Raw genomic sequence first — 19,284 nt, 5'->3', positions numbered from 1 at the left:
GCCTCACTCGGCTTGAAATCGGCACACCCAACTTGCCGCCGGTAAGCACAATGCCGGCTCGCGGCCATCAACTTATGTTAGGCTTTGTCATAACACTGTTGGACGGCAACCAACACCCCCTCCCTCCCCGCGGCGGCATTAAAGAATAGACTGTCACGAACGTCGGCACATAACCAGCTCGACGCAATTTAGCTACGGCGCTTGGGATTTTTAGACTCGAGTGTCCACTGGAGCATCAATCCAACAATCATTGAGTCGGCTTGGACTGGGTCAGGCTTCAGCTTGTAAATTGTAATGCAGGTGCTATAGTCGACGTCAAGAAGAAATCTCCAGAAATCTACAGCAGAATGATTGAAAAGGTACTTGAATTCCCATCGCCGTGATTGTATTTTTCCTGGACAGTGATAGTGTTCCCGTTTTTTTAGACTTCTGTCCACTTATAGTAGTTTTCGGTCGCATATTCGACCAACCCGATGATAAACTGCGGTCTGATTCTGGCGTGCTATCGCCTGCTGTGACCTGACAAGGATGGTCCGGTTGCAATACTGACTGCCAAATGACCCGGGTGCCTTTAGTCTGAGGACCATATGATGATTAACGTTCGTGATAGCCATGTGCTTCCGAAGGCGAGGTCCGGAGGCAATAATTTCGAGGACTCTTACAGCGACCAGCTGTCACTCCTAATTGAAACGGCGAGTGGTCCACATGGATAGCTCCACTCGTGTTCATGGTCTATTTTTTTCACAAGCCGGACGAAGTTTATTTAAAGGTTACAATAATGGACAGTAATAGTATCGCCCTCATTTCCTGCCTGCTATGCTCCTCATACTAGCGCTCTTTCCCATTCTTTTTCTATGCGCTCTCGCCTTACCATCCCAGCGTCGGGCTCCTTCCGGAAACAATACAGTCATCGTCCAGATGTTCGAATGGACTTGGGACAGCATAGCTTCTGAATGTACTGATTTCATTGGACCTTCTGGCTATGGTTTTGTTCAAGGAAAGCCTTGTGCATTTCCCATTACGCGATTTCATTCTAAAGCTGAGCAGTTAGCCCACCGGAGGAACACATTACCGGCACCCAGTGGTGGACGGATTACCAGCCAGTTACATATACTTTAATCTCAAAGCGCGGTGACAGGGATGAATTTGCAAAGTACGTTTCTTTTACTCGATTATACAGGCTATTGAAATTTTCGATAGCATGATAACGACGTGTCACGCCGCCGGTGTTAGAGTAATTGCTGGTATGATTGTTCTATTATATTTCTCTAATAGCATCATCACCGGATGCCTGCAGACACCATCTTCAATCATATGACCGGCATGGACTCGGGTACCGGAGTTGCGGGTGATACCTTTACCCACTATGTTCGTTAACCATGTATCGCCTAGGCATCGACCTCTAAAACTTTCAAATAGGTATATCCTGGCATATATCAATACCAGGTGGGTTCCCCTACTAACTCTATCGCGCTTGTTTTGTACACATTCTCTGATAGGATTTCCATCATTGTAATCTCACCAGCACCGGTGATATTGAAGATTACTCCAGTCGTGCGCAGGTCCAAACTTGCCAGCTGGAAGGCCTCGCGGAGTACATTTCACGTCTCCGTGTCTGTGCCCAACAAGCTAACGGTTTCCAGCCTTGCGACGGAAACGGAATATGTTCGTGGGCGTCTGGCTGAATATGCGAACGACCTCCTTTCTCTGGGAGTTGACGGACTGCGTTTAGATGCTGCGAAACGCGAGTATCTTCTTCGCTTAGTGACGGAAGGCGTCCTAACTAAATGATCCAGACATTGCTGCTGACGATATCGCCAACATCACAAGCCGCTTTTCATCGGCGCCTTACATTACTCAGGAAGTCATCTGGGGAGCTGGTGAGGCTGTCCAGCCATCGGAATATGTTGGGATTGGTGATGTCCAAGAGTATGATTTAGGCGAAGTTACTCTTAAAATTCGGTCTTAACGTTTCTATAGATTCCGCTACACTACTGCTCTCCAGAACGCCTTCGGGGGTGGCAGCATATCTGGACTAGAGGACCTGGATAGCCAAGGTTAGCACTCTCGCCACGATCTTGGCACATCGTGATATTTGATGATGGCATAGGATGGATATCTGGGTCGCAAGCCAATGTCTTCGTAGCGAATCACGATACTGAAAGGGTATGCCATGATACAGACGTTCATGAAGGCTGACTTGACGATCTTTTCACTGGCAGAACGGTAATTCTCTCAACGTCAATTCGGCTAACAACGCCTACGTGGTTTGTATTTACTCTTCTCTCAGGTCGGGTGCTCCACTTGCGTGGCTGATTCTCGCCCCAGATTGCTACAATATTCTCGCTTGCTCATCCATACGGAACGCCTACTATTCTTTCCAGTTATCAATATTCGACGACTGACGATGGCGCTCCTAATAATGGTACGCGGTTACACCTTTTATACCCTTGGAAATTCTAATTATCCTTTGCCAGGTGTGGGAACTTGTTCAGGTACAGGAGGAGCGAACGGGTGGTACTGCCAGCATCGCTGGATAGCCTTTACCGGCATGGTTGGGTTCCGGAATAATGTAGGCTCTGCGGCATTAACGGACTGGGTGTCACCCCAATCCTCTCAAATCGCATTTGGACGAGGTAACGTTCATATTCCACCTCGTATTGTGGTTGAAGTCTAATATCTACTCAAGGTTCCGCTGGCTTCGTAGCCATCAATAACGCTGCCTCCGACTGGACTTCGAGCTTCACGTCCTCGTTAGCCGACGGATCGTACTGCGATGTTATTAGTGGAACAAGCTCTGATGGCACTTGCACAGGTTCTGGGTATGTTCGTCCTCCTGCAGAGCCTTCCTGTCCATTGCCTCTGATATCCTTTGTTCGCCAAGTTTCACTGTATCTGGCGGCTCGTTCACCGCAACAGTTCCGGCTTACAGCGCAGTAGCCATCCATACAGGCGCAACAGGTACTTCAGATTCTGCCATATGGAACTTGGCTTGAATGATTTTCTAGGTACAGGCTCTGGATCTGGTAGCTCGTCCGGTTCTGTCGCAGTAACATTTGCTGAAACCGCTACTACAACCTTCGGCGAGGTGAGCGTTTCCTCGGAGGAGCGTTTTGTACTTATATCCCTGTAGAATATCTTCGTGGTGGGCAGTATATCACAACTAGGGGACTGGGCGCCTGCGTCCTCTGTAAGCGCTACCTATTCATTCTCTTGTTCCGCTGCTCATCCATATGTTCCTTATTAGATCGCTCTTTCAGCGAGTAATTACCCTGTATGGGAGGTTACTATTAGTATCCCTGCAGGTACGACCTTTGAGTACAAGTTTATAAGGAAAGAAACGGATGGTTCGGTGAGCACAACTGCAAGCATACCGGGAGTGCTGGATGCTGACCAGATTTCTAGGTGGTATGGGAATCGGACCCGAATCGTGAAGCTACGGTTGTATCTTCGGGTGCGACTCAGACTTTGACGACGACGTGGCGTTGAAAAGCAATGAAGTCTCCCCCAATCAGTTGTTGAATTAGTAAAAGGAACTATGTACTGACTGCCCTCAGTGTAATAATGAATCTTTACATTGAACCGCGGATCGACACGGCAGACAGACTGGAGGCCCTGGTCCTGATCACTGCTCAAGGGTCGGCAGCTACAGAGGATGATAGATACAGTTCCGGAGTATTCGCCATCGGCTATTGCCGCCGGCCCTAAAATGAAAAGTTTATTTCAATTTCCCTTGATCGATCTATGGATTCGACCACCACCACAGGTAGTATCGAACGTCCTCCATTCATCATATTTGGATATGGATCTCTTATCTTCAAGGTACCTTTATCTCCGTCGTTTTTAGCTGCCTACTAACAAACATAGCCTCCCCCACATACTATTGCGAAAGGCAGGCCTTTGTCGTGTAATTAGACTACACGTGCTGACCTGTACAAGTGCCTGGTTTCTTGAAAGGATATGTTCGTAGATTCGCGCAGAAATCGCATGATCATAGAGGAACGCCGGAGGTGATATATTCTGTCTTCTGCCAGTGCCGAATACTATTTACGCGATGTTATAGAATCCAGGACGCGTTGTCACCCTGGTACACATAGAGGATTGGGACAAGTTTTCGAATTCTGTTGGTTTCCGTTCTCATTCACCGTAACTTTCTGACATGGCTTCCGCTGTTTAGGATCCATTTCCTTACGAGGACATTGTTTGGGGTAGGGTTCGCAGGAATATACTCTTAGTCGCGCGTTTACCTATTGTGAAATACAGGAATTGCATATAAGATTGACCCAGCTTACGAGTCTGAAGTCAGAGACTACCTAGGTATAGTATCCGTTGTCGACAACTTTCTTTCACTTACCTGCGAACCCAGACTGTCGAGAAAAGGTCCCAACGCCGCTTTCCCTCATGTCCAACGATTAACCTTTCGTTCTAGGATGGATATACCATGGAAACCATCGATATACACGGTCTTGATCCTTCCGACGGTAGAACAGAGAAGGTGATAATACATGGCGTAAGTCCATTTCTTATGTCACCGCATCATCGTGGCTTATTTTCGTCAATACTAACACCAGGCATACGTAAGTTGTTGCATCTTTGCCCTTCTGACGCCATAGTGAGCATTGTCTTGATGATAGTGCTACGTCGGCCGAAATGATAACCCATCGTTTAGTAAGTGTCATCCGTTCGTTATCCTTGAATCGTTCTCTTACAAGCACTTGCAGTCGGAGCCGAGCCCCTGCCCATCCTTGCGGAAACGATTTGGAAATCTATCGGTCCCTCCGGACCTAACAAGGCAGGGTTTTAAATATTGACTTGAGCCATCGCAAATGCTTAACAGATCTGGCTTGCAGGACTACCTCTACAATTTAGCCTCGGCTGTACGAGAGCTCTCACCAGCTTCTCACGATTCACACCTCTTTGCTCTGGAGGTACAAGACTGAATTTTTACCTCCATGTATTTATTCTGAAACGCCTGTTGGCAGGAAATTGTTCGCTCTTTGGATGCACATGAGATTTAGAGACCCGGGATTTCATGGGACACGCGGTGGTACTCTATGGCCAAGACCCAGGTAACACCATTGAAGTGAGCTCCCTAATATGACTTTTGTGCTCTTTTGTCACTCTCGTTGGTTAGTTTCAACGCATTTGCCTGGAATTCGAAATGCAAAGTTATTTACAGACATATTATTCGGCACTCTGCGATTGAATCTAAGTGAATAAATGGTCACTCAGGTTGCCGGTTACCATTTTCCGTTCACCGAACACATAACAAGCTCTGCCACCATCAATCTTCGAACAATGGACTTGGGGTCGGCGGCGAGTTGCTAGCCTTATACAGACAACAGAGGGGGTTGTTTGTTCTGGTGGGCTTTCATAAATGCCACAGCGGTGGTGTCGCCTCTCCGTTTTCTTCATCCTATCCTCGGAATAATAGGCTTGAATATTTGCCTCCACTGCCTCTATTGATAACTCAGTCAACTTGCGAGCGAAGCTACTCCGTAACTGAGTAGGTGAAATTACCTTCTGTCATGTTCCGCGAAGGCTAAAGTCTCACTTCGTAGGTGATGGAGCAGGAGATCAGTCCACCTGGCGTAGAGTGTTTGATCGATCGTCTTTGCGACCACGTTCTTCTGGATATTTTCGAATTCCTCACCACGCTCACGTTCTACGATGCTACCTCGTTAATGACAATAACCTGGGTCAACCGTCGATGGCGCTACCTCGTCATAACTTCACCTTTGTTTTGGACACAGATAGACGTCGACGAACATTCATTTAGCTCATCTCGCTACGCCAGATCTCGCGCTATAGCCTTCCCAATCGTAACCTTATATCTCGAGCGCTCACAGTCCTGCCCTATTGACATCATGATTAACTTTGATGTGACGGGGGACATTACTGCTCCTCCAGAAGGCGATGAACATCTTCCTTTCACGTTTGATCACGTCGATCTGTTGGGCTTGACACTCGCCGAGAACGCACAGCGAATTAGGACATTACAGATGGTATGTCCGAGCTGGATGGTCCAGCAGTACCTTTTGCAGCATTTTAGGAGCGTGCCAATGCCGATGCTCCAGGGTTTCAACCTGGAATACCGCTTCCATATTTTGCAGTCGATTGTACAGAGTTATCATCGCAAGACTGCTCTGTTCCCTTGCGATACCCTGTCCTTATTTTCCCTGGGTAGCACAGACCCTTCGGATGACAAAGGTGCCTTGCGATGTTCCGGTTCTTCACTGTATCCCAACATCCGCGATGTCGAACTCCATGGCGCTCATTATAAGTGGGGACGATTCTGTGCGACCAACCTCTCTTCCTTGTCAATCGGCTATATCCCTTGGGACCATAGACCGACTCATAGAGAGCTACGGGATATTCTCTCAGGGAGCCCAACGTTGTGCTCCCTATCATTTTCCGGTGCTTTGCCTTCCACCGGAGCACGGGTGGATCTGAACCTCCCTCAGCTGAGCTCACTTGACCTTGGTTTCAGTGACCCAGTAGAGGTGTCCATTTTTGTCGTCGGCTTGGATGTTCCTTCGTTGAAGAAACTGGAGTTGCATTACACCACCCCGACTCTTCCGAGGGAGGCATTTCCTGCCGACAGTGAGGCTGTCTTGTACGCGAGGACGGCAGATGCATTTAATCACTTGATAGATTATTTACCCCTGCAACAGCTCCTCGGCCTCTCCGTCCGAAATGTCAGATTTTCTCGGGAGGAGTCTATTGTTGTGACTACTTCACAGGTTGACAGGGGGTTAGTTAAAGACCACGAACTCCCCGCCGTGTTACGCTTCGTCCAAAGGCTCAAAATTCTTTCCTCCCTCCATCTCGTCAACCCAGACCCAGGCCTCCTCTTATCGCTAGTTTTCCCTCAATTATCCTCGTGTCCCAAAAGCGCAGAGGACACTGGGTACAACCCTCTCGTCGCCCCTCGACTCAAGCGACTGTCCATAACAACAAAAGAGGAGAAAGGTCATCAGAGCATCATTCGCTGCCTGCAGCGCTGTCGCGACCTGTATACCGAGTCGGAGTCGGGGTCTGATAGATATATTGGACGACTGTTGGAATCCCAGACGTTGATTTTTCCAATCATGGCGGAGAAGGATGTGCTGGCTGTAGAACGGACGTCGTTTGCCTTGGCACCAGAAGACCGTTGCAATATAGAATATAAGGAATTCGCACACAGGAAACTGACGGCATTGATAGAGCTATCAGTACAGCAATGAAGGGATGTATACATATCATACTGTAATTTGAGATACAAATTAAACCTATCTGAAGCTAATGGAAAAAGTGGAAAAGATCTGGATGCTGGTTTAGATAAAATTTTAGGTTCTTCCGCTGCCCGTGTCTGTGGAGGGGACATCTTACTCGAGTTGTGGCTTTGACTTGCCCATGGGAACATTTTAATTTGCCCGTTGTCACTTCAAAACGGGGCGTCTTTCTTTGACGGCCGAGGAGTTTCCGGGGCTTCTTTTTCCAACATCTATGATCTGAGCAACGGCATCGGGTTCGAGCTTGTTACCCATCAACAATTTGAGAAGATCAAGTTCTCGTTGCACACTACCGACGTGAGTATTCTAATATTGTTAAAAAACATCAATATACACATCCGCTCTGCCTCTAGGTCCCGAATGTCTACTCCATTAAGACGTACAAACGTTTTCGCATCCTAGTGCCTCCTACTGGGGTGACCAGCATCATGTCGTATTCAAAGACTGCAACAACTCTGATTCTCCCATTGCCTTGCCAAATCCGGCTTACCTTCGCTTGCATGCCGCCATTGCAGGTATTCTCCATATGAGTAAGGCCGCCGGCGTCATGGATCACTTTGAGGAGAAGTACAGAGACGGTTCTGGCGGTTCTGGACTATTCGCCAAGTGGGACCACAAGTTCGGGAATTCGATCCAATTTCTTGAGAAGTACTACCACAATTTCTGCTCGCAGTTGAGCGCTTTTTCACTTTATTGCGTCCCCCTCTCTGGTATCATGTCAACTGCCAGGATCCTGACTGCCTGGAGGTAATATCAAAGTTGTTTCAAAGTTCGCACGCATAGGAAGGTAAAAGTGAGGCAAGTCAATTCACCAGCTAAGACGTCGTGCACCCTAAAAGTAGGCACCACGGCCCGAGAACCGCACTGGGCCCGATGTGGCTGTGCCTTGTATCTCTGCAGACCCGGTGCCAAATAAACCCTTCCCTGCCACTATCCACGACGTCGAAATATTCCAACGGCACGGCGACGCGTGGTGGCCTCGTTTAAGCTGCGCTACGGACATATTATATCCATGTAAGCTCTTAACCACCAATACGACGGGAAAATGGATCCTGAACACGGGTTTTTTCAGCATTATTTCACCAGTTACCGTCGCACCTTACCTCGGCGAATTGCTGCAACTTCTCTCGGGCTTTGGTCCCGCTCGGTCTCGTCGAAAAGCGCGAGAAACTCGGCCAGATCCTCCTGTGAATCTCTTCCTGCTCGTGGTCGGATCAACATGGAGCCTCCATCGACGCCTCCGACAAATGGACATACAAATGAGCCGCCACCCGTCGAGTCGACCGTTTCATTCGACCCGGAATTGTTTCGCACCTATCTTCTGGCCTTGCTGCCACCAGTGATTGGCGCGGCACCGGCAGAGCTCGATTCTCTGTTCGACGACGAGTTCAATGATCGCGTTGCACGATTTAGCTCGGAAGGGGGAGGGGTCATATATGTTGTGAAAGCAAAAGATGAGGTTGAGGGTGCGTGTTTCGCTTAAATGGTCTTCAATTTCTAACTTGTTTCGTAGAGGATGCCGTGCAGACATATAGCTACCAGTTAACTCCGCAGTTAACGTATCACCCTTCTCATGTCACGACACTGGCGTTGATTAAACGCGGACCAACACTCGACCCTATGGTACCTCTAGCTACGCAGCTTCATTTTTTGAACCTCTTCGGCGGTGACGAGACGCCGTACGAGAGTCTGCACGCAGTGGTCAGCTGTGGTGTCAAGCCATGGTTTGATGCGTTTGTCGGCTCTCGTGGTGGAGGAAAGGACAGTGGCGAGGGCAAGATGGGTGAGCTACTATTTCTTGGTTATCCCTTTCCCTTGTCTAACTCTTGCAGGTATACCCATGACCAAGAAGAAATTTGCTGAACTCGAACTTTCCCTTCTCCATCTCCAACAAAATGTAGAAATACCGGAAACGAACCTAACAATACATCCTGTCATACAACGCGCCGTCGAGCAGGCACAAGCTGCCGGGACACGACCCAACATCTCCCACATACCCGCCAAGATTCTCAATGACAGTGGATTCCTCAATACGCTACATGGACACGTCAATTCGTGGATCAAAGCAATACAAGCAGTGACGAAACTGTCGAGAGACGTTAGCTCGGGGACTGCGTCACAAGAAATCAATTTCTGGCTCAGTCTCGAGCGAGCGTTGGAGGGCATTGAAGCACAGCTACGGAGCGAGGAAGTGAACATGGTCATGGAGTGTCTACGGAATGCTAAACGGTTCCGCGCCACTGTCAGTTTTGTTGCTGATACAGGATTGAAGGATGCCACGGATCTAGGTAGGTTTTTTTCAGCACATGAGGACGTTGGCTGATGACATCGTTAGTGCACAAATACAATCAGCTGATGAAAGATTTTCCCCTCAACGAACTGCTCTCCGCCACTGACCTTGACAAAGTGCAAGAATCCCTTATCCTTATTTTCGGACACATTAACCGCAAACTCCGACTCTCCCCCTACCCTATCCGACGGGCCCTCCCCCTCGTCGAGGCCATCTCTCGAGATTTCAATGACCAACTACTCCGTATTCTCACCTCACACCGTCTACCCTACACACCTTACGAAACCTTTGACCGTCTGCTTGCGCAGACCATGAACATCTTCCGGACGTGGGACGATTTGATGAAAGAGTTCACAAATGTCGCGCGTGAAGTGACGAGGAAGCGCTCAGAGCGGTTTATACCAATTAAGGTGATACCCGCACATGCGAAGCTACAGGAGAGAACGAGGTATCTGAGGGACTGGCGGAAGCAGCATGAACAGCTGGCGGTTATGACGGGCCCGACCAAAGGCCTTGGTATGGGCATGGAGATAGGAGGGATGGATATGGAAGAAGAGGTCAAGGAAGCATACGAAGTCGTCAAGCGGATCGACGTGTTGGATGTTTCTGTTGGTTAGTTTCTTTTTTTGCTTTCCTTTCGACTTGTGATAATTTATGGTCGTCTGCAGAGGGCACTGAAATCTGGGTAGCTGCCGAGAACGCGTACAATGAGCGTGTTTCGAGGGTGGAGAACCAGATAATCGCGCGGCTGCGAGATCGACTGGGGACGGCGAGGAATGCTAATGAGATGTTCCGGGTGTTCTCAAAGTTCAACGCATTGTTCGTGCGACCGAAGGTTATTTTCTTTTTTGTTACAGGTTGGTGTCCGTGCTCACCCATGATGGATTAGATCCGTGGCGCCATTCAGGAATACCAGACCCAGTTGATAGATTCAGTGAAAGAAGATATCAAGCACCTGCACGATAAGGTAGGCTGTTCCATTTCCTCCTTTTGATCTTTACTCATCGTTCTGTTGCAGTTCAAAACCCAGTACCGCTATTCCGAAGCCTACCATATGTCCCAGATGCGCGATCTACCGCCTATCGCTGGTGCTATCATATGGGCGCGCCAAATCGAACGACAACTTCTCACCTATATGAAGCGAGTAGAAGATGTGCTCGGTAAAGGCTGGGAGCTCTATGCCGAAGGACAGAAACTACAGTCTGAAAGCAGTGCCTTCCGCAAGAAACTGGACACTCGACCTGTGTACGAGGCGTGGCTGCACGATATCGGCCGGCGAAATATGGGCGTTGATGGTCGGCTGTTTGAGATTGTACGGTTGCGCGGGGCAGGTGCAGGTGGAGCGGTCGCGTACCAACTGGCAGTCAACTTCGATCCTCAAATCATCACGCTCTTCAAAGAGGTACGGAACCTGCTGTGGTTAGGCTTCCAAGTCCAGCATTCGATAACGAATATGGCGAAAGATGCGAAGAGAGTGTACCCGCATGCCGTGAGCTTGATGGAGACTGTGAGGACGTACGGTCAGACGCTCGATTTGGTGGAGCGGAATGGGGGAATCGAGTGGTTGGTTGCGGAGTATCGGAATGAAGCACAGCGAATGATCAACAAGGGTAGGTTCCTTTCTCTTTGATTGGTGGCTCGTCCTGACAAATGTATTAGGGATGAACATTCGATGGGACTACTTTGTGAATCAGTACGACACCGGGCGGTATGTCACTGGCAGTGACGGACGCGACAATCGGCATATGCAGTTCGTTCGAGAGTTCGCTAGTGTCATTTCGGTACTGCAGGTTGGTACTTGCATGGATGGTGGCGATATAGTACTAATCCAATCCTACTCTGCAGGACAAGACAAACAATGTCATCGACTTGTACAAAGATATTCTGCACGCTGTTGAAGACCTGGGTACTTGCTCATATACCCACGAGGCATTCTCTGAGCTACTGGGCCGGATACAGGCTGCTGTGCGTGCTTCATATGTTACTCTTCCCTGTGCTCATACCGTTGTGCAGATTGACAGACTAAACTTGGAAGGCTATGCAAATTTGGACCACTGGGTCGCAGAGCTAGACAAGTCGATCGAGAAGATTCTTCTGCAGCGGTTAACACAGGTCATACACGTATGGTGTCAAGAATTCGACCGGACGGACGATGGTGATACACGGAGGGATGTTCTGCCCCTGCGAGATATCACCAACAAACGGCGGGGGGATAAGCGCATGAAGGAAGAGAAGGTATGATACTCTCATTTGAATGTGTGCGGCCGTCGTTGACCATATGCCCAGTTTTTGGAGGCCAACATGACTGTAAAGCCTCTTGTGCATGAAATACGGATACAAAACCAAGTTATTTTCTTGGACCCGCCGATAGAGCATGCGCGCGCTTCATGGATCCATCAGTTACATAAATGGCTAGGTGAGAGCGATTCTGTTCCCTTTGGATCTTGATTCTTATCTATTGTGCCTAGGTGTTGTCTGCCGACTGCAGCGAATACAAAGCTCTCGATATGAGATTGGTCTGCAAATGCAAGGAGGCGCTGTTTCAGAAACAACATATACGTCTCTGGTAGGCTGTTTCATTCCTCGGCTATGATTCGTGCACTAATGCTACCTTCCCACAGCTCACCCAGCTACATAAAGATACCCTAGAACGACCATTTACGCTTATCGAAGCCAAGGTTCAACAACTGAAAGATTACGTGGCAAAGTGGCTTCAATTCCAGTCGCTATGGGATCTCGAAGCTGAATACGTGTTCAACCGCCTGGGAGACTCATTAGCGCACTGGCAACAGCTCTTGACGGAGATCAAGAAGGCACGCTCTACGTTCGATACCTCCGATACCCAGAAGAGCTTCGGCGTATGTGTCATTGATTACGAACAGGTGCAGGCACGGGTGAACGCCAAGTATGATTCATGGCAGAAAGATATCCTCAGTCGCTTTGGAGTGAAGTTGGGCAATGCGATGAAGGAGATGCATGCGTCAATCCTGAAAGCAAGGAATGATTTGGAGCATCATTCGATAGAGGGACTCGTTGGCGGGGGTGGGGCAAGAAGGTTCTGATCCGTTCACTCATTTGTTTGTTTCCCGTTTTGCATCTGCATCGGTTTTCACTGTCTGATCATTATGTGGTTTTTTCTGTTTGCACACTCCTTCACTATATTTTGGATTCTAATGACCTATAATGCTATTTTCTTTATAAACTCCTCCTTTCTCCGCTGGCTTTTTAGGTTTGTCGGGATGGCGTTATTGCACGTGATATGCCGCAATCCATTAAGGTCGGCCTCCTATTTTTGTCCTATTTGGGCGTCTTTCTGGCACGTCACTCTCACCGCTACCGCCATTAGACATACGGCTGGATTTTCCAAGTTGTGAGCTTTCTTTCAATGGAACAAACTGAACTAATATGAATACAGGATTTTTTCCTGAATGTCTATCAACTCAATCAATCTACCTCAAGAAATCATTGACAGTATCGTCGACACCCTCTATAATGATAGAATCGCACTTCTGTCACTTAACGGCACTTCCAGGGGCTTCAGCCATAGAGCATGCTCGTATCTTTTTCGCACCGTCTCTCTCCGAAGTGACCTACTTCCAAAATTCGTCGAGCTGTGGTCCCATTCCCCGAGAATTCTCCCCTATATCCAGAACCTCCACGTGTCAGATTATACCCATGAAATGGACGAATCACTCCGTTTGCTACCGAACATACACAGCATCTCAGTTATAGATGGTTTCGCGACCTTTGTCGCTGTCATTTTTCCTGCAATCACATCGCTGACTCTCCGAAACGTCACCTTCTCCAGCCACCTCCAGTTTGACGGATTTCTTCGGAAACTCCCAAAGCTGAAGCATCTATCACTGACAGACATATCTCTTCCCCGATATTGCAGCCCTCCTCCAATAGTTGAGAAGTACGATTTTGTGCTCGAATCTCTGGAAATACGTTGCCGAGCGTCTATGAACGTCCTTCGGGTAACGGCTGAGCGAGACATGTGTCCTCTCCCGAGCTCTCATGATCTAGACAAATTGACGGTGTCTATCAGCCTTGTTGATTTTCTACCGCTTATCCTGAAAAGGCTTTCAGAAAATGGCGGTCGGGTCAATTCTTTGCACATAGGCCCAAGTATCGCGAAGGACTTCCAGACAGGTACTGTATGCTTTCACAATATCTCATCTATCGTACTAATCAGTATTATAAGGACCAGCAGATTGGTCGTTCGTGCCTTGCCACGATTCTCTTTCCCAGTTACAGCATATCTCCCTTACGGTGATAGACATCCCCGGTATGAACCCCATCCCAGCCTTGCACTGGCTCATCAATTTCCTCTCCCACGCACCCGTACCTCACAGCCTCTCTTCCCTCACTATCACCATCGCGTTCTCCAAAACAAGCAACGGGTTTTACCTGGTCTACAACCAAGGCTCCATCTGGAATGACGTGGCTGCTGCGCTGCCTGCCCTCTCGCGGTGGGATATCCGTCTGACCAATTGGGACGCCATGAAGGATCTGGAGTTCAATACCCTCTCCCCGGCTTCTGAGGCTATGAAGCAGCACATCGAGAAGAGGCTGAAGAGTTCGGATTCAAGTGGGATAACGAAGGTGTGGGTGGATTATTTCCCGGACGGATACGAACAGTTCACCGGCGGCAGTTCGTGATCTTTTTTTTCTGCTGTGGTGCGATTTGGCTAAAAACCTATTTTTAGAGTTCATTCAAGCGTCTAGGACGTCGAGTATTTTTGCATCGGTGCTCAATAGGAATATCATTCCTTTTCGATTCATATAAATTATCATAAAATATTTTTTCGACGCTAGTATTGTGTCCATGATATATGGCTATTATTACGAGGTGGTTGATTGGGATCTTACTTTATATAAACTTATTATTTAATTCGGATACCAGATATAGAGTATTCCAGTAGAACTGTGAATACATTGTTTGCGCGTCATAACAGAGCGGGTCTATGTAAGTCAGCTGGATGACAGAGGTAGTAAGAGAAGGAAGCAAAGATGCGACGAGTACATTGAATGAAGAGGCGCTCCTTTATATTCGCCTTCATGACGGGAATGTATCATACGTCATCGATGACGGACATTTTCTCATCCGGGACCAATATAGGTTTACAGATTTCCTGATGTGGTAAAGCCGACATTGCCTGCTTGTCAGCCATTAGACGCCTACGCACGCGTCGCATACTTCCAACTTCTGAAGCATGAAAGAATACATCCTGACTACTTACAATTACCCTTCTTAACTCTATATCTTTTAACTAAGGAAGGTTTTCAACATAACACTGCGCTGGGAGCACAGTGAAAACTATCGAGCTTTAGTCGCTACCGTATAACATGTCAACCATCTAAACAATTTAAACTTTGAAGAGGGTACGATACAGAATACTAACCTCATCTTCTACCACTTTGTAATATCCACGACGTCTTCAGCCTCTCCAAATAGACTCGTTTTCTTCACCTCGAACCTTCCGTCTTGTTCTTCTTCCTCTTCTACCTCCCGTGCATACACTTCCGGGAACTCTCTCTTCAAAAAGGCTAACACGTGTCTGTTAATCGCCTCAAATTCCAGGAGAAACCCGTCATGCCCGTCCGGCGAGGGAATAATGACCAGCTCCGCCTCGGGAATATGTGCGGCAATCTCACGCTGCTCCGTCGTGGTGAACAGACCATCCGTTTCCACCCCAATCACCAGCGCGCGTGGCGGCAAGGTAGAAAGTACTCGCGCGAGCGTCTCCCTTCCCCGCGACAAATCATGCGTATCCATCTTGCGCGTGATGTGAATGTAACAGTTCGCATCGAAACGCGCGGTGAACTTGTCCCCTTGATATCGCAAGTAACTTTGTGCCGAAAAGATATTCGGAGGTGGTGACGGGGCTCCATTACGTGAATTTCGATGGCCATCGTTGTGCGCTGATACCGGGTCAGGCGATTGTGGGCGTGAATCGTGTGTCAGCTGGTATTTCCTCCCGAAACGGCTCTCGAAGGAGTCTCTCGAACGATAGGTGAGCAAGGCTGCCATGCGTGCTGCTGCGAGTCCGGAAGCTGGCTGAGAGGCGTAATAGCCGTCATCGTAGTGCGGGTCGCTGTAGATAGATTGACGCTGGGCTTCCCCCCAGCTGATGCACCAGGCAGAGTGACGGGCAGAGGTGGCCAGAGGGATAACATGACGGATATAATTCGGAGGGGTGCACAAGGGCCATTCGAGCACGGCCATGCCCCCCATGGATCCACCAATGACTACAGCGACAGAGGTTACGCCTAGGTGGTCTAAGACATGTTTATGTAGCCTATACGCATATTAGCGGAATATTTCTTCAGAAAAAGGATAATACGCACCGAACATCGTCCCGTATAGTCGATGCAGGGAATTCCGGTCCGTACGGCTTCCCCGTCTTGGGATTGGTCGATATAGGCGAAACCGTGCCATAAGGAGATCCTATGACATTGGCGCATAAAATAAAGAATCGTTTCGGATCGAAAGCTTTTCCCGAACCCATTAAGGGTCCCCACCTGTAAATCAATTGGTCATTTCTCAATTTCGGCAATCGAGAACCTTACCAGTCTTCTACATCTGCACTCCCGGTGAATGCATGGCAAATAATCATAACATTATCTTTTGCCTCATTCAGGCTTCCCCAAGTCTTGTACGCCACGGGCACATCCTGCAGCTCTGTACCACATTCGAACGTGAACGATGGAACGATCAAGTAGGATTGTGAAATAAGATCGTCAAACCGAGTCATGCTACGGATCTGAGGTAACCGTTTCGAAAAGAACCAGTGCCGGAGTCAAGGTGATGAGCATAAGGAAGATCAGATATGGATTTCGCCACCAAACGAATTTTTTGCGCACATCATCGTGATTCATCGTCGCCCGAATAGGCAATGGCCCGTGCGCTGACTCTTGATTGGGAAATGGTCTGTGCACGATTTCCGGTCATATATAAACCGGGCTCCGACAATCAGGATTCTTTATCTCTTGTGCTAGGGTTTACTGTCACCAATGAGGTCTTTACCGAGGTACAGTTATTTTGCTGATTGCAAATTATACATCCGAACCCGTCTATTAGCTTCGGCTTTTAGCAATTTTTGGAACTCCCCTACTCACTTGACTTTCCGTGAAGATGTGACTCTGCATCTGAGGAAGACAAGTGTTAGTTACTGTAGTAGTAGTACTGTTGAAATTTGCAATGTTTTGTTCCAAATATTCCCTGTTGCGTCGATACATCAGCAAGATGCCTTTTGAATGTTCGCTGAATGGAAGGGTGGTTTAACGGTGGAGGAATTTCGTTCGCAGAGGGATTGTTATAAATGATTGCTAATTGAGATGGAGGAGCTTCGTGTCGAGGTGGCGCGTTATTTGACATGACAAACAACTCCGGCTCGAGTCTTTCACCTTTACCACCATGACTAGTGACCTCTCGTTATCTTCTTCCTCTGTGCCGTGCCGCCAAATGGCTTTACCTATTGCAGATCTAACCGTTCTCTTCACGCCATCGGCAGCATTGGCTATGGCGTCGACGTTGATACCGGGACTAATATCGGATTCTCACCAGCTGGTACTAGTCGGCGATGACCATGACGTAACTTCGAATCTAATACATGGGAGGGCCGCCAATGTTGCCTATGTACCTGCCTTTTTCGGTTTCGCTCCTGCATAAGGGCTCACTGTGCGACCTGCAGGGCTCATCTCTGGACGGACGAAAACAACGCGTCTTGTTCGTCATTGGAAACATATACCGCCGGCGGAGGGATATTTCAGACGGTTATGGACAGAGTATCGCTGAGTCTGCTGGAGAAGAATGTTTGGTGCCTTTTCACGGTCTTTGGTCATTCTTGTCGCTAACATGACTTCAGACGGCGCATATATCCGCTTGTCTTGCAATGAGAAGGCTGGCGACCATCTCGCTGCCCGAATCAAGATGCTTCTAGGCGAGTGCTACCTGGATTGGCTGGATTTATGTCGCCTAGCAAGCAAAAAGGCATCTGTATCGAGGAGGCTGGATGTATGCGCGCCCATTCTACGCCATGTATCTCTATACTTACGTCCCACAGCCTGCTCACTTCCGAAGCCTAACTGAACGGGGGTTGTCGCCGTAGCGCCAGGTGCGACCATACCTTTGACTTTGTATTCACTTTCTAAGAATTCGTTTAAGATCGCCGGCATTCAAATATACATGTTGCTCTAGGCGCAAAGGCGCCGAAGCTAGGCCGAGCCGGGAACTAGGAAGAGCTACGATTAGCTCCCTAGTTGTGAATGTCGACGTTGTCATGCTCCCGGAACGCGGGCGGGTCTATCAACAAGGCTGGCCGTAGTTGCGCTCAAATAAGTGCCGGTTGCTTTCCGGCGTCTGCTTAGAGTCGTCCGTCTTGGTCCGCCCATGAACTGAAGATGCCACGCGGATGGAGCGGTCCCAGAGTCAACGAAGAGCCATATTAGGCCAAATAAGCCGTGTGCAGTGAGTAAATATGTTGATGACTGTCCTGGCCGCCTTCTGAAGTTATGCCCTTTCAATTCTTCACAGAGGTCTGGCGTGTTCTAGTGGGAATGCTACATCGCACGTCGAGCATAAAACGTCCCGTATACCGATTGGCATGGGAGATTCGTCCTGCTTGCTCCGATTCTACATTGTGGCGCAATCACCGACCTGCCCTCAGTGGGCCGTTCCCGGCCCGCGGAGAGCAGCACCAATGACATGGATTTTCCCTAGTGCCCTACCAGACCTTACCCCAATGACTTCCACACGTGGATGATTCGGCGCGTTATTTACTGGAGGGCTTAAAGTACTCCGAGTCCTTTCCATACTTTCCCTCATAGAGGACTTCGCTTATTATAATCTGAAACCAGCCGGATTTATACACCCGCCGAGGTTTACGCGAGACATGCTTACAGCAACCGACACTTTCAGCATCTCGTCCTTTGCTACCTTGTCTGCGGGTTCTGCTGCGCGACGAAGTAGCATAAACGTGCAATGGATGTCTACCAATACGAGTCTGATACAGTTCACGGAGTGTTTGCCTGGATAAGCGGAGGCTTTGACGCTTCAATCTCATCAGCTTCGGCCGTAGCACAGGAAGCGAGTCTGTGATATCGGTCTTCCTCTCAGGCTCGAGCCCCTTCAACGACGGCGCAAATTACCTGGCTTCTCTGCGCCTCACAAATATCCGATTTTTAGTTGTTTTTGAGTACATGTGCCCGGAAACCCCACAGGTTGTCCCGATAAAAGAGGTGCTTCCCATCTGCAATCCTTCACTTGGCTGCGAATCGCAGCCATAGTACTTAATTTGGAAGCGTGTTCTGCGACATTTACACAACGACCAAAGAACAATGATGTAAACGTCGAAAGGTTCATTCTCACTCCTCGGCTCACTTTGGGAGTTCTTCACCTGTAGCTTCTTGTGTTTTTGGCATTTCATGAAAGCTCTACAAGCCCAAAGAGGTGCTTAAGCCATGCGAAGACATTGTTGTTACACGCATCTATTGCGCCTTTGTCGGAGGTTATGTGTATTTCTCAGGGACCACAGACAATTCCGATGTACCGAGAAAAAGTTGGAATGTTCTGTGTTTCTTTATGCGAGACTCTCCGTCACATTCGGGACACTAACTTAGAGGCGTCGATGAGTTGAGCTCCTCGACTCGATATCGTTCAATAGCGAAACTACCTTTGCCTTGAGCTGTAGCAATAATGACTCGCTGTCAATTGTA

The 19,284-nt window shown here is 48.5% G+C and overlaps 8 protein-coding genes across 8 annotated transcripts; 7 read left to right on the top strand and 1 right to left on the bottom strand.

Annotated features, from left to right (window-relative positions):
- Window positions 1-816: 816 nt before the first annotated feature.
- Window positions 817-3,742, top strand: EV420DRAFT_1630879 (glycoside hydrolase family 13 protein; the record flags this gene model as incomplete). Its single annotated transcript, XM_060476134.1, has 19 exons — window positions 817-1,006; window positions 1,048-1,153; window positions 1,201-1,244; window positions 1,298-1,368; window positions 1,420-1,446; window positions 1,500-1,594; window positions 1,644-1,744; window positions 1,797-1,929; window positions 1,981-2,057; window positions 2,111-2,166; window positions 2,223-2,267; window positions 2,329-2,425; window positions 2,478-2,636; window positions 2,690-2,822; window positions 2,885-2,961; window positions 3,009-3,088; window positions 3,134-3,190; window positions 3,248-3,352; window positions 3,406-3,742. 19 exons carry the CDS (start codon window positions 817-819, stop codon window positions 3,487-3,489), a joined length of 1,737 nt encoding a protein of 578 aa, XP_060326550.1. The 3' UTR covers window positions 3,490-3,742.
- EV420DRAFT_843200 (ChaC-like protein) lies at window positions 3,495-5,264 on the top strand. The gene is made up of 13 exons (XM_060483677.1): window positions 3,495-3,822; window positions 3,868-3,892; window positions 3,940-4,010; window positions 4,064-4,123; window positions 4,178-4,208; window positions 4,264-4,317; window positions 4,367-4,380; window positions 4,430-4,510; window positions 4,572-4,577; window positions 4,635-4,668; window positions 4,722-4,792; window positions 4,851-4,928; window positions 4,983-5,264. The coding sequence occupies exons 1-13, from the start codon at window positions 3,745-3,747 to the stop codon at window positions 5,016-5,018; spliced, it is 639 nt and encodes a 212-aa protein (XP_060326549.1). The 5' UTR covers window positions 3,495-3,744; the 3' UTR covers window positions 5,019-5,264.
- EV420DRAFT_843273 (uncharacterized protein) lies at window positions 5,105-7,376 on the top strand. The gene is made up of 2 exons (XM_060483678.1): window positions 5,105-5,506; window positions 5,562-7,376. Exon 2 carries the CDS (start codon window positions 5,565-5,567, stop codon window positions 7,224-7,226), a length of 1,662 nt encoding a protein of 553 aa, XP_060326548.1. The 5' UTR covers window positions 5,105-5,506; window positions 5,562-5,564; the 3' UTR covers window positions 7,227-7,376.
- An 818-nt stretch (window positions 7,377-8,194) lies between these two features.
- On the top strand, window positions 8,195-12,809 carry EV420DRAFT_842801 (dynein heavy chain, N-terminal region 1-domain-containing protein). The gene is made up of 14 exons (XM_060483674.1): window positions 8,195-8,288; window positions 8,347-8,740; window positions 8,788-9,057; window positions 9,107-9,562; window positions 9,610-10,176; window positions 10,233-10,399; window positions 10,454-10,531; window positions 10,583-11,174; window positions 11,224-11,354; window positions 11,410-11,529; window positions 11,578-11,799; window positions 11,851-11,980; window positions 12,033-12,130; window positions 12,186-12,809. Exons 2-14 carry the CDS (start codon window positions 8,494-8,496, stop codon window positions 12,624-12,626), a joined length of 3,519 nt encoding a protein of 1,172 aa, XP_060326547.1. The 5' UTR covers window positions 8,195-8,288; window positions 8,347-8,493; the 3' UTR covers window positions 12,627-12,809.
- EV420DRAFT_1566771 (uncharacterized protein) lies at window positions 12,786-14,581 on the top strand. Its single transcript, XM_060474080.1, has 3 exons — window positions 12,786-13,716; window positions 13,769-14,218; window positions 14,274-14,581. Exons 1-3 carry the CDS (start codon window positions 12,993-12,995, stop codon window positions 14,351-14,353), a joined length of 1,254 nt encoding a protein of 417 aa, XP_060326546.1. The 5' UTR covers window positions 12,786-12,992; the 3' UTR covers window positions 14,354-14,581.
- On the bottom strand, window positions 14,582-16,616 carry EV420DRAFT_1566767 (Alpha/Beta hydrolase protein). Its single transcript, XM_060474079.1, has 3 exons — window positions 16,138-16,616; window positions 15,916-16,089; window positions 14,582-15,866 (listed from the first exon to the last, which is right to left on the bottom strand). The coding sequence occupies exons 1-3, from the start codon at window positions 16,320-16,322 to the stop codon at window positions 14,978-14,980; spliced, it is 1,248 nt and encodes a 415-aa protein (XP_060326545.1). The 5' UTR covers window positions 16,323-16,616; the 3' UTR covers window positions 14,582-14,977.
- On the top strand, window positions 16,535-16,965 carry EV420DRAFT_842933 (uncharacterized protein). The gene has a single exon (XM_060483676.1). The coding sequence runs from the start codon at window positions 16,582-16,584 to the stop codon at window positions 16,822-16,824; it is 243 nt and encodes an 80-aa protein (XP_060326544.1). The 5' UTR covers window positions 16,535-16,581; the 3' UTR covers window positions 16,825-16,965.
- On the top strand, window positions 16,905-17,855 carry EV420DRAFT_842870 (uncharacterized protein). The gene is made up of 5 exons (XM_060483675.1): window positions 16,905-17,206; window positions 17,262-17,382; window positions 17,436-17,584; window positions 17,634-17,684; window positions 17,735-17,855. Exons 1-4 carry the CDS (start codon window positions 16,985-16,987, stop codon window positions 17,676-17,678), a joined length of 537 nt encoding a protein of 178 aa, XP_060326543.1. The 5' UTR covers window positions 16,905-16,984; the 3' UTR covers window positions 17,679-17,684; window positions 17,735-17,855.
- The last annotated feature ends 1,429 nt before the right edge of the window (window positions 17,856-19,284 follow it).

This window comes from Desarmillaria tabescens, assembly GCF_030435595.1.
Source record: "Desarmillaria tabescens strain CCBAS 213 chromosome Unknown EV420scaffold_41, whole genome shotgun sequence".
Lineage (NCBI taxonomy): Eukaryota > Fungi > Basidiomycota > Agaricomycetes > Agaricales > Physalacriaceae > Desarmillaria > Desarmillaria tabescens.
This window is presented reverse-complemented; position numbering and strand designations above follow the sequence as displayed.

Excerpts from the sequence above, each read along its gene's own strand:
- EV420DRAFT_843200 (XM_060483677.1), top strand. The coding sequence starts at position 3,745 with ATGGATTCGACCACCACCACAGGTAGTATCGAACGTCCTCCATTCATC. Across the intron at positions 3,893-3,939 it reads CCCACATACTATTGCGAAAG|TGCCTGGTTTCTTGAAAGGA; the intron begins GCAGGCCTTTGT and ends GACCTGTACAAG. Across the intron at positions 4,209-4,263 it reads TTACGAGGACATTGTTTGGG|GAATTGCATATAAGATTGAC; the intron begins GTAGGGTTCGCA and ends TGTGAAATACAG.
- EV420DRAFT_843273 (XM_060483678.1), top strand. The coding sequence starts at position 5,565 with ATGGAGCAGGAGATCAGTCCACCTGGCGTAGAGTGTTTGATCGATCGT.
- EV420DRAFT_842801 (XM_060483674.1), top strand. The coding sequence starts at position 8,494 with ATGGAGCCTCCATCGACGCCTCCGACAAATGGACATACAAATGAGCCG. Across the intron at positions 10,532-10,582 it reads TCAAGCACCTGCACGATAAG|TTCAAAACCCAGTACCGCTA; the intron begins GTAGGCTGTTCC and ends GTTCTGTTGCAG. Across the intron at positions 11,355-11,409 it reads GTGTCATTTCGGTACTGCAG|GACAAGACAAACAATGTCAT; the intron begins GTTGGTACTTGC and ends CCTACTCTGCAG.
- EV420DRAFT_1566771 (XM_060474080.1), top strand. The coding sequence starts at position 12,993 with ATGTCTATCAACTCAATCAATCTACCTCAAGAAATCATTGACAGTATC. Across the intron at positions 13,717-13,768 it reads CGCGAAGGACTTCCAGACAG|GACCAGCAGATTGGTCGTTC; the intron begins GTACTGTATGCT and ends CAGTATTATAAG. Across the intron at positions 14,219-14,273 it reads CGAACAGTTCACCGGCGGCA|AGTTCATTCAAGCGTCTAGG; the intron begins GTTCGTGATCTT and ends ACCTATTTTTAG.
- EV420DRAFT_1566767 (XM_060474079.1), bottom strand. The coding sequence starts at position 16,322 with ATGACTCGGTTTGACGATCTTATTTCACAATCCTACTTGATCGTTCCA. Across the intron at positions 16,090-16,137 it reads AGTGCAGATGTAGAAGACTG|GTGGGGACCCTTAATGGGTT; the intron begins GTAAGGTTCTCG and ends ATTGATTTACAG. Across the intron at positions 15,867-15,915 it reads ACTATACGGGACGATGTTCG|GCTACATAAACATGTCTTAG; the intron begins GTGCGTATTATC and ends ATATGCGTATAG.
- EV420DRAFT_842933 (XM_060483676.1), top strand. The coding sequence starts at position 16,582 with ATGAGGTCTTTACCGAGGTACAGTTATTTTGCTGATTGCAAATTATAC.
- EV420DRAFT_842870 (XM_060483675.1), top strand. The coding sequence starts at position 16,985 with ATGACTAGTGACCTCTCGTTATCTTCTTCCTCTGTGCCGTGCCGCCAA. Across the intron at positions 17,207-17,261 it reads GGGCCGCCAATGTTGCCTAT|GGCTCATCTCTGGACGGACG; the intron begins GTACCTGCCTTT and ends TGCGACCTGCAG. Across the intron at positions 17,585-17,633 it reads CTGTATCGAGGAGGCTGGAT|CCTGCTCACTTCCGAAGCCT; the intron begins GTATGCGCGCCC and ends TACGTCCCACAG.